The sequence below is a fragment of the Ochotona curzoniae genome, unplaced genomic scaffold, assembly GCF_017591425.1.
Source record: "Ochotona curzoniae isolate NIBS_2020 unplaced genomic scaffold, NIBS_Ocur_1.0 contig_2754, whole genome shotgun sequence".
NCBI classification, from domain to species: Eukaryota; Metazoa; Chordata; class Mammalia; order Lagomorpha; family Ochotonidae; genus Ochotona; species Ochotona curzoniae.
Window position 1 is genome coordinate 2,808,264 of NW_024465582.1, and position 12,259 is coordinate 2,820,522.

Consider the following 12,259-nt stretch of genomic DNA (forward strand, 5'->3'; position numbering starts at 1 on the left):
TCACACACGCAGACTGTTCCTGGACAAATGCTGTGCTTCAGCATGTTACAACATGTCAGAGGAGCAGATGACCTGGGGCCTACCTGCCACAAATGCCAGTGAGGCTCTCAATCCATGGAAAGTAGGTGGCAGAATCCATTCCTGCAGCCAACACTGGGTGTCCTCCAGGATAAACATACCAAGAGAAAGAGAAGAAGAAGAAAGAAAAGAGCGTGTTCCTTGTCAGGATATTGAAACATACTGAAGTCAGCCTCAACTATGTTCCTGTAGGATTCCTGCATTTTTGAGCTGATTTTCTACCTACCTTCTAGAACATTCTTACTGAAGGAATTACTAACCTAATCATTGATGACTGGGCTTATTTTTGTTTTGTTTTTTAGTTTTGTTTATTTTGGGCTTTTTAAAAAATGTGCTTTGTGTCCTTTGGTATTCAAATACATTGTTAGCACCTTTGTGTTTTGGTGTAGTCAAAAGTAATATTTTATGTTGGTTTCACTGCTTATAATTTTCCAACGCATTTCAGGAAGCAGGGGAAATGTGAAGCTGTGCTCCACAAAACAAACAGGAAGCATTTTCAATGGGGGCTCTCGTGCTTATATCTTTAATTAGCCACAACCATATTTTGTTCTGCCCTACTCATTAACGCCTCTTGTTCTTTCATATGGTTTCTGATCTTTGAATTTCCACTTGATGATTAAGTTTGAATGCCAGACTTGATGTCCTGTTCAATTGATTTCTGCCATTGACATCAGTTCTAATCTATTCACTTACTTATTTAGTGAGCATTTGTTTAAAAGTTGAGTAACAGCAGCATGTGCTCGTCAGGAAATGGACCAGTGCACACACACCTTACAGAGACACTCCTATCAGGCTGGGCCCCGTGCATCTCAGTTAACCTTAGTCACTTCCTTAGAGGACCCATCTGCAAGTCCAGCCACGCTTGGCGTGGGGGCTTACATTGGGGTCTCACACACACACTTGGTTTATGACCATAGGAAAATAACCATTTCTCTTGGTGTCACTTTTCTGTAAGAAGACGCATTCCATGTTCCAGAATGCTTTGGAGTAAAGACCTGAGTGAATGTACATGTGTCTGTCACCTTGACTCGGAATTTCCCTTAGAATTTGTGAAATTTGGCTTCAGCCTGGCATAATAATATTTATTATAAGGGGGCAGGAAGTCCCTTGTGTGCCAACCAGGGATGACTTTCTCTAGGCCACAAACCAACTGAATCTGGAAAACCGTCAAGGTACTATGAAGAACAGACAGACACACATTCCCTCCTCTCCTTCACATTTGAAAGAACACTCGAGCTGCCCAGAGTCTGGCACTGTGGACATGGCAGAGCGGATGGCAGTGTAAGGCTCCCAGGCCTAGTAATGTTAGTCTTTTAACCCTAGGCAGCATTAAACAGAGTTGAAGAAATACTGTCATAATTATTTTATACCCCTTCTGTGCGAAGTTTAGATTATATACGATGTGATAATAATTTTGGGTCCCAAGGGTGTTGCTGAATAGCCATACATTTCTTAGACTATTGTTTTCATGATTCGGGAGCAGATGTAATGTGTAACTTCCTTCAAGACGGTACTAGAGGTCTTATGGCCATGGTGACTGTCATGAGACACTGCTACAGAGTGCAAAAATTACAGTGAAGAAGAGACACAAGCCCGTCTCTACAACAGATTCAATAAATATAAGGAACTTTTTCATTTTAAAGAGTTATCTTGAAGGTGAAAATGCATTCGTCTTCATTGTCTTTTCAAATGTGAGGAACTTATTTATATCAGATGATGAGACAAGTGAGTCTACAAAATGGAAATGTGGGAAGCCATAGCAGACTGAGAATGTGTCGATGCCAGGCATGTTGGCTTTGAACAGCACTGTGAGCAGCCACAGTCCTCACTGTGCCCCAACTTATAGCTATACTTTAGAATACAGCTGTAAACTAATGAAAATAGCACTTCTGAAACTAAGTATGGAGACTACTGTGCTAAGTTAAGAAGTTGTGGATGGCAATGAACTCTTCCCTCTAGATGGAACCTCATAATGGCTTTTTGTTACATGACTATCTTCTTGGTGAACATTTGAACTAAGGGAATGACTGTGGATTCTTATCTAGCTAAGCATTTTGAAATGGATTTGGAATGATATTATTTAGTGTTAACTAAGAAATATGTTTTTTTTTTCCTTACTCATGTTCTCTTCCCTGCACTAAATGTGGAATTGATCATAGAAAACATCTCAAAAAGAAAAAAAGAATACTCAATTTGGGGAGATTTATAAAACAGCAAAGAGAATGCAAATCATTTTTTAAAAAAAGTTCCAGATGTTTGGTTGAGGTTTTTTTATATGTCTGTTTTTATTTCTAGGCAATGGCTCAAGTCTGAAGATATTCAAAGAATCTCACTGCTTTTCTATAACAAAATTCTGGAAAAAGAAGTAAGCTATTTTTTCTTTGAAACCAGTTGGTTTTTCTCAAATGGTAATTCTGAATTTCTTCATGAAATTGTGCTAATGTTTTTTACATGTGACATTTAAACTGTCTCTAACTATACAGAAATCTTTCTGAATTTTCCTGTGTTTTTTCATACTTTTTTGTCTTAGCTTATTTCTTGCTACCAAGTTTCTAACTTTGGCCATTCATCCGTTCCTGGCAAGGAATAACACCCAGCCTTCTCATTGTGAAAACCTTTTTAAAAAAATGGTTCCTGAAAATGTGTGATTGCTCTACAAATATAATTTTAATATTTTCATGGAAACATGAATTTTAAGTTCATTGCATGTTGTACAGCATTGGAAAACCCAAACTTATATGTTTTTTTATTTAATACATTCACATCGTAACATTTACATTGAGAGGCAGCCCATGTACAAATGTGAAGCATACCTTTAGTTCTTACATGAATTTGCCTAACATGAATTGAATAATTACCGCATGAAGATCAACCCTTCTTGATCAAGACTATTTCATTCACCTTGTGTTTTATGTTTATTTAAACTATTCAGTGAAGCATTAAGCCATTGGCTATAATGGAAATTAAAAATGTTATCTCAAAAACTAAAAAGGAAGGAAAGAAGGAAGAGGGAGTGAGGAGAATATTATATTCTTAGAATGGTATGTGAGCTACATGGAATCTGTCCTGTTTATGTTAATATCACAATAACATGAAAATTAACAGGAATTGTGTTGTAATAATTATCCTGCATTTGCTGTGACCAAGACAGTCTGATGCATTAAAGAAAAATCTTTTAAAAATAAAACAAGAAGTTCAAAATTAGTACTTACAAAAAAAGACTGAACTAAACCTAGGGAAATGAATTCCATTGTCCAACCAAATTTACAGGCTCAGTTTCAACAAGATAAATTATATTTAGAGAAACCTTTATGGAACATGGAATAAAAATTCTGCTGAGAAAAGCCAGTTTGTAGTTTTTGGAATGCTGAATGAAAGAAATATGACAAGGCCTCTCAAGTTGCATTGTGGCTATGTTTTACAGTTAAGGCAAATTTTTCTTGTATATCATTGATCAGAGGATGAATCACACTTCTAAGTAAAGAACCTGGATTAGCAATAGTTTATCAAATTGATGCCCTTGAGTGACGCTAACACATCTTGATGGCTACTGATTTTTTAGATTAACTCCTTCCGCCTTCCATATTCACCATGTTAATACCAAGATGAAATGCCAGCTCACACATCTGCACAAAGCTGCTAAAGCTGTTAGAAGATAAGAATGTAATCAAATGCTGAATAATGACATGGGAGCTATTCTGCTAAGGTTGCATCTCCAGCAGCACATTAGCTATCCTGGCTATTAAGTCACAACGTCGCCAAAAAAAAGATGTGATGGAAGGTGGCCTTCAGTAAATGCTGCTTTTGCATGTTTTTCCACATGTGTGTCCTTGTAGAGGCCAACTGAAGGCAAAGTTGAGAGCACATCAAGATTTAAACTCATACTTCATCTACCTGCCCTAAGCCTGCTCTTCGAGCCAGCAGGAAGGAAAGGAGACAACAAAGCATGCATGTCCAAAGAGAAACAGGAGCCAGAGTGGCACTCCCTCACTCAGTACTGATTTCCAGGAAGGCATGCACTTCCCCGTAGCTTGTTCTATAGCCTGTGCCAGTGTAACTGATGAACCCGACACTATTCGCAAGTTCTGATAGTGTTGTTACAAAACTTAACTTCCTTATGAAACCCTGTTGTCAGAGATGCAGGAGCCGTGGGGTTGGGAATGTGAGTCCCGAGGCAGTCTGCCAGGTCAAAGTCCTCCTTTGCCCATCCGCTCCCTGTGTCTCTCCAAGGATGTGAACCAGGGCTGTGGGCAGCTCCCAGCTCCTCCTTCCTGGTGTAAGGACAAGGATGTGGTGAAGATTAGTGGAGCTGCGACACAGAAAGCGAATGCCTGGGGCATCCTAAGGTTTACCCGCTGTGGTGCTGTTTGACCTTAGGTTCCTGCGCAATTTGAGCCAGGGCAGTGCCAGGCAGACAGCTAAGTCCAGCTGATCCACAGTCCCAGTCGGAGGTGGCATCGTGAGGGCTCCACTTACAGCACTGAACGAGAAGAAGGCTAAACCAATGGGCAGGCTCAAAACCTGCAAAGCCAGAAACAAGGCCCTAAGATGTTTGTCTTCTACTTTTACTCAACACCTCTAAGCACAGCAATAAAATAAAATATTACCGTGAGCGTGCTATGCATTACCCTCAGAGTCACTCCAAAGTAAACTGTTGTGACGTGGCAATCTCTCCCATTGCCCAAATCATTGCAGGCATCAGACTGCTGAAGGAGCCAGGTCAGCGGCAGGATTCATTGAGGCCTTCAGGTTGTTCACTCAGCTTTCTGGTCTGGAGCCTCTCTCCTTAGTGGAGTGATTCAGTTCCGCAGAACTGGCCTTCTGAACTTGTCCTTGGAAGTCACGCTTCCACAGTTCATTTGCAGGGAGGAAGCACTCAGTAAGATGAGCTGCCTGCTTTTGCCCAGTCTGCAGCTTACACGTGTGCATGCGGCTCCTCTCGCAGAACACCGGGCTCACTTTCCTCTCTCTCCCCTCAGTACCGAGCCACTGCTCTGCCAGCCTTCAAGTACTATGTGACTTGCGCGTGCCTCATATTCTTCTGCATCTTTATTGTGCAGATCCTCGTATTGCCAAAGTAAGTACACTGTTTCCCACTGGGAGTCTCTGCTTGTGTAGCTTCCAGTGGATCCGGCTTGTTTCAGGATAGGAGTGGATGGACGTTTCTAAAGGCAGGGCTAACATGCCAAGGGAGGGACGATTCAGGACCTCAAGGGTTCGTGGTTCCCTGTTGCTTAGCTGTAATCATACTGGATTTTCAAAGTGGACGTGTTGATTCACCCTATGGGGATCTCTAAATGAGAAATGTAACTTTCTTGCTCTCGTTTTGGGGTCACCATCATCTGCACTCTGAGAAATGTGAGTCGGTGATGTTTACCTGCCAAAAGAACACCTGCCAGGTGTTGCTCTTATGAACAAATTGTATTCTTGAATATTCAAAGGACACATGTGGCCAAAACAGGTCAGGGCCCAGCTTGCCCCTTCTAAGAGTGACCTGGACACAGGCAGAATCAAAGCAAACTAAGTTCTATGTTGCTAATCAAAAATGTCCCTGTTATGGGAAAACAACGCATGGACTTCAATAACACATTGACTCAAAGTCAATTTTTTTAAAATTCCATTTTCCATAGACTCTTTAACACACTTCACAGCTGTGCGGTAGCTGTCTGTCTCTCAACTACTCTGGGAAGGAGTGCGCATTAGACTAAACCTCCCCTCAAGAATTAGCATTAGAACACAAAGGCAAAGGTGCCTTCCTTCTAGAACTACAGAATTTTTAGTGAAATTTCCCAGTGTATGCTTAACAATTTTTCATTCAAAACTGTTAATAGGGGTCCGGCGTGATAGCCCAGGGGCTAAAGTCCTTGCTTTGCACGTGCTGGGATCCCATATGGGCACCAGTTGTAATCCCAACAGTCCTGCTTCCCATCCAGCTCCCTGCTTGTGACCTGGGAAAGCAGTCAAGGATGGCCCAAAGCCTTGGGACCCTTGCACCCTTTTGTAGGAGACCCAGAATTGCTCCTGGCTCCTGGCTTCAGATCAGTTCCACTCTGGCCATTGTGGACACTTGGGGAGTGAATCATCAGATGGAAGATCTTCCTTTCTATCTTTCCTCCTCTCTGTATATCTGACTTTCCAATAAAAATAAATAAATGTTAAAAAAAAAAAAAAAGCTGTTAACAAGTTAAGCTCCTGACTAGTGCCAGGCTATGGTCCAGGAGTGAAGCAAAGACTAACTTACACACGGGTACAAAAGAGGGTTTTACAAAGTTATGTAGGGCCCAGTATGGTAGCCTAATGGCTAAAATCCTCACCTTGCATGTGCCAGGATCCCATATGGGTGCCAGTTCATGTCACAGCTGCTCCACTTCCCATTAAGCTCCCTATTGTGGCCTGAGAAAGCAGCAGATGGTGGCTCAAAGCCTTGGGATCCTGTACCCATGTAGGAGACCAAGAAGAAGCTCCTGGCTCCTTACTTTAGATCTGCTCAGCTCTGGCTGTCGTGGCCACTTGGAGAGTGAAACAGGAGATGGAATATCTTTTGTCCATATCTCTTTCTCTCTGTATTTCTGCCTTTCCAATTAAAAAATAATAAATCTAAAAGATGGCTCAGGAAACTGGGCCCTCATGATTACTCCTGGTTGATGTATACACTCATTTTCCTCCAGCTTCTCAGTGGATAAGTATTCCTACATTCTCAAATCCTAAGCAATTAAGGCCTGTCACCCACTGGAAGGAGTACAAAAGGGGGACAGGGATTGAGACATTCTAAAGGTGCCTCCAAAGGAGACCGACTTCCTGAGCCCATGAGATAGTCTGTGTGGGAAGGTAGGGTAGGATGTCACAGTGGCAGCTTTGTTTCTGAGTCTTGAGCAGCTGTGGCAGTTGTCACTCTCCATCTTGTTGCTGCATGAGACCTTCACGGGGCCCACACCGGCTCCATCTCCCCACCCAGTGCTGGAGGCTTCTAAACAAGGAGCCAGGTCTGCCCCTCAGTGGGGGAGTGCCAACACTGGCCTCTTCTGCCCCACTCAGACATCTTGTTGTTTCTGTACTTCTTAAAGAATTGATCTAGTTCTTGTTTTATTTCTTTTATTAGGGAGAATGTGTGTGTTTGGAGAGTTCAAAAATATTTATGGAGAGTGAAATTGAAAGATAAGTTTGTTTTGGTAGGAAAACATTAAATTGCACATAATTTCATAAAAGATTCTGAGTAAGCTTTTTAAAGAACTTTTATATGTTTGAACCTCGAAATGTTTTGCACTAAAATAAACTTTGATTTTTTGCAAACATTTTAAGTATGTGTTGTTTTACTTTTAATGATTGCCTCTAGAATTTATTGTGTATGTGACTATATATATATCTCCTTTCAGTGACTTTATTAATATCTTGAAACATCATCTTAGTAAATATAAAATTAATTGTTGTCTCTTATTTATATATTTTTCCTGGAATTTTTAACTCCAATTGAAAATTATGCTGAAAATTTATTTAAATATATTCATATTCTTTCCCAGTTTATTTGCTTATCAGTGGATCTTAAAAACTGTTCCCCTCTATCTTCCCTCTTGCTGATATATAGCATTTACAAATCTTTTATTCAAGATCTGCATAATGACAGTTTCAATTTTTTGTTTGCATTTGAATATCTCTATTGGGTTTATTTTGCATTTGTTCTTATGTATGAGTTTCCTTGGGGGAAAACCTGCAGGGTTTTCCTTCTGCTTAGTATTGTGATGATCTTTCCCAATTGCCATCCATCCTCTGCTCTTGCTGATAAAATGGCTGCTGTTGGTTATATATATCCATTGGATACCTTCCCTGTCTGAGAACTTTTCCATTTATTTAATATTTGTTTGCTTATTTTTTATGGCTTGTATTAAATATGTTGTTTCAAAGTTTCATTTCAGAGGGTTTTTTTTTGCCACATTATGGTAAATTCCTTTTTTCTATTGGGTTTATAGTTCCAATGACTGCTTTTTCATATCTAAGTTTTATGAGGTAGCTACATAAAAAAATATAGATTTCATTTTTTCTTTTCCTTTACTCAAAGTATTTAACATCTGTGAGCATATGATTTGCTCCTGCTAGTTACAGCTGATCGCTGCTTGATCTTTGCCCTTTGTCAGCTCTGTCATGGTTGTCTCCTGTGTTACTTGTCATTTCTTTGAATTCCTAAACAGCACAGCTTAATCAGTGCTCATCTCATGGATTCTGAGTTGCAGCAGCATCATTTTGGGCTAGTTTTCAGGATGTCTCCCCCTGGTACTTCTGGGGTTTACCACTTTATATCAAAATAGTCTGTGAAATACTTAGATCTTTCAAATTCAGATTGAATTTGACTCAATCTTTCTGGCATGGATTGGGAATTTTTTTTCAAAGCTGTTATTTTTACTCTTGGTCCTAAGCAAGTAGCTACCTTCCCAGAAAACCTCCAGGCTGGTGGATTGACTGTTTGCTATTCCATGAGACAAGATTTTGTGAATCCTAACTTTGTTCAGGAACTCAGTGCCCAACATTTGTGTTGCAGCACCAGCACTGGTGTGATGGTCTGTATATTCAGAGCCGGATCAGAGGGGCAGTTGGGTATAGAACAGATCTTGTTGAAGTTAGTGTCCTTTAAGAAGAACCACCACGTGAGGACACGGAGGGAAGACCAGATCTCATCTATATTACGGGGAAAGCTTTCTCCAGCAGCCACATTGGCTGTAACCTTGGTCTGACTTCCCAACTTCCAGGGCTATGATAAGTGAATCTTTTTGTTTATATGTTGATTTCTGTGGTGATTTGTTATAGTACCCCTCATGCACTAAGACCACAGGGTGGAGCCTGGAGTGTGGTGGTTGGAGATTTTTGAGCCTGGATGAGCTGGGAGGGTGTGACTGATGAGACGGCAAAGAAATTGTCAGAGTGAGCTGAGGAGGGAGCTGTGGAGCTTTTGGTAGAAGGATATTTGGGATGGTGAGAGTGAGGGTAAGTTCAGGAGCCCAGGCGACTGGAACTGAGTGAGCCAGGAGTAAGTGGAGCAGAATGGGACAGGGGAGAGAAAGGGACCAGGGGAGAGAATGGGACCGGGGGAGAGAATGGGACCGGGGGAGAGAAAGGGACCAGGGGAGAGAAAGGGACCAGGGGAGAGAATGACACCAGGGGAGAGAACAAGTGATGTCAGGGATCAAGACGTTTTGTGCTGAGGTGGGTAGAATGCTCTGGATGCTCCTGAACAGAGGTCATGACCAGCTGAGCCTTGAAAGTATTGTTGTTCATGCTGTAGGGACCAGGGTGGGCAGCAGGGGCAGCAGGGAAAGCTAGGCTGTGGGCCCTTCCACAATCACTGTGGAGAGTGATGTGGCAGGACTGTGAGCAAGTTAAGTTTCAGGAATTATTTCTTGCTGTTCTTGGGGTTTTTGCTTGTTTGCCTGAACAGCTAAAACAATGGTTGTTATCTGCCAAAACGGAGAATTCTGAAGAAGGAACAGGTGGGAGGGATGTGGACTCAAGAGATCAGTAAGAGGTGTATGTGTGTTCACTGTGGTGGAGCTCCAGGAGGCAGGGTGTGTGCTTCCAGACCGAGGAGGAGGAGTAAGGGTGGAGAGAGAACATAGGAGATTGAACTGCCCAGATCCAGAGTATAGAGAGAGAAGACCCTGGTGTTCTGGGGGGGCCTCTGGGAGTGACAGAGTGCTGCTGTGGCCACCAAGGGGAAGCCTTTTGCCTCAGCCAGAGCCCCTCTCTCTACCCTACCTGGGGAACTCCAGACCAGCGTGCCTTGAAGCCGCAACCTGTTACCTGAAAGAGGGCCCTGGAATGGAGGTGATATGTAAATATAACCTTTGTTCTTTTCAACTTATTTTAAAATATGTTTATTTGCATTTGAAGGACAGAGTTAGAGAACCCTTTTATCCACTGGTCACGTAGCATCCAGAATCGGACCAGGAGCCAGGAGCATCATCCAGATCTCCCATTTGAGTGCTGAGGCCCAAAGATTTGGGTCATCATCCACTGCTTTCTCAGGTGGATTTGCAGGGAACTGAACCAAAAATCAGGCAGCCAAGACTCAAGTTAGCATCCACAAGGGATGTGGCTGCCAGAGGTGGGAGCTTAGCATTCTATGCCATGGTATTGGCCCCTCAGCTTTAGATTTTTTTAACTGAATTTCATTTCATTTTGAAGTTCTGTCACTTAATAACCAAGACTTTTTTTTATTACTTCATGCGACTGCACAATGAAAAGCTAGCTATCTAAGTTTTTTGTCATCTTTGCTGATTACCACACCAGAAAAGTGAAGATACGGATTGTAGGTGAAGACAGTGAGAGGATGGGGACGAAAGTCATCACACTGGATAAAATCCCAGAGAAAGGCACCGTGCTCTACCCCAAAAACAGCATTTCACAAATGTGACATTCAGGTTTGGGGAGATGTGTATGTATGCTGAGCTTTTTCTGTGGAAAAAAAATGGGTGTCTCATTCCTGCAAGGACCACATTTATGCAATAAAATGAGTCAGGGAAAAAAAAAACAGAAAGGGGAAAGCAGCTTGTCTCCACTCAGCCTCTTCTGTGTCCTGGGACAATGTACTTGATTAAAGAGCTGAAGTCAGGCATGGTCACTGAAAGGTGTAATTTTCTTACCTCACGGCGGGGAAATGTCAAATTTCCTTTTCAGGAAGCATCTAAATCAATTACGCTTATGGGTTTAGAAGAAACAGCTTTGCAATCAGAATGTTAATTAAAATTGATTAAGTTACACAAACACCTAGGTAGGCTTAATGGGCTTGAACATTCTTCTGATAGAACAGGCAAGATGAAGGGTGAGATTAAGAACTTGGGACGAATTATACTTTACCCTGTGGTGTTTCTTGTTTCCTGGGATCCGAGTCCCTCCTGACTGCTACAACAGCCTACTGTAGCTTATATAAATTGTAAACCCCAGAAGCCTGTTTCTCACAGGTCAAGAGGCCTGCAATAGGCCTGTGATCAGAATGTCAGGCATTGCTGGCTCTGGTCCCAGCACCCCTTCACCTCGGGTTTCAGCCTGCATCTGTGTAGCCTTACATGCTGTGAAGACACAGCTGGCTGTCTGACCTCTGTTCTCCTATGGGTACCAACCCTGCAGAGGAGCACACCACCACCCCATCACGCTGGAGACTAGCTTTCTGTTTAAACATGTGAATTTCGAAGGAATGCAAGCATGCAGCCGGTAGTAACCTGGGGAGAGACTAAGCACCCAGCATGCCCAAATGCTTTTTCTGCAGCTCTGAAGATGACTGTGCCCCCCCCCCCCGTTTATTCTGTTAGTATTATAGAAATTGTTTTCAATGATTAAACCAATCTCACATTTCTTACCACTTAGTTATATTATGTACAAACATTTTTATATGTAGTAGAATTCAGTTTAAGAATATTCAGTTAGAAAATATTTTCATGTCTGTTCATAAGAGATGGCAGAGTTTTAGCCTCGTGGAATGGCTTAAAAATGATTTCTGTGCTGTGAAAGACTTTTTGAAAACCTGAGATAAATTATTGTTTTTTTAAAAAATGATTTATTTTTATTTGAAAGGCAGATTTTACAGAGAGAGAGGGATCAGAAGCAGAGCAGCTGGGACTAAACCAGTGCTCATGTGAAGTGCTGGCACTGGAGCAGGGGGTTCAGCTAGCTGCCCCAGAACGCTGTCCGCTGTACTCTGCTGTGAGGAACAGCCGTGGAGGGGAGTTACAAGTGCCAAGCAGCTTCCTCAGCCACACCTGCAGATACGTGCTTAGAGAAATGGCTTCTGTTTGAATTTCTCAAAACGCTGGGATTGCGCTCCTTGTTGCAGGAAGCCCTGAGCGAACTCCCAGTGTTGCTGGTGACTTCTTGTGTCTCCACGGCTGCCTGCTGACCTGTTCCTTTTGTTCCCTGGTAGGACGTCCATCCTTGGGATTTCTTTTGGAGCCGCATTTCTCTCGCTTGCCTTGATCCTTTTCGTCTGCTTTGCTGGACAGCTTTTGGTAGGTGTTTCAATGGGGGGACTGCTGTGCAACATGTGTTCATGTCATGAAAACGGATTCTTGCTTAGATCTTTGAAAAACCACCCTGAGCTTGTCAGTGTATCATTCTCAGAGCTACAGCTCCCAGTAGAGAAACATACACCCTTCAGATTCACAGCCCTGAATATAAACTGAAGGAGTTCATATCCAACCAA

General features: G+C 42.2%; 1 protein-coding gene across 1 annotated transcript in view; it reads left to right on the plus strand.

The window, feature by feature from the left end:
- ADCY2 (adenylate cyclase 2) overlaps positions 1–12,259 on the plus strand; it is a 273,347-nt gene that overhangs the window by 213,904 nt on the left and 47,184 nt on the right. The window contains exons 13-15 of the mRNA XM_040977391.1: positions 2,374–2,443; positions 5,058–5,155; positions 11,981–12,065. Of these exons, the coding sequence (XP_040833325.1) occupies positions 2,374–2,443; positions 5,058–5,155; positions 11,981–12,065 (253 nt within the window). The remainder of the gene's footprint in view (positions 1–2,373; positions 2,444–5,057; positions 5,156–11,980; positions 12,066–12,259) is intronic.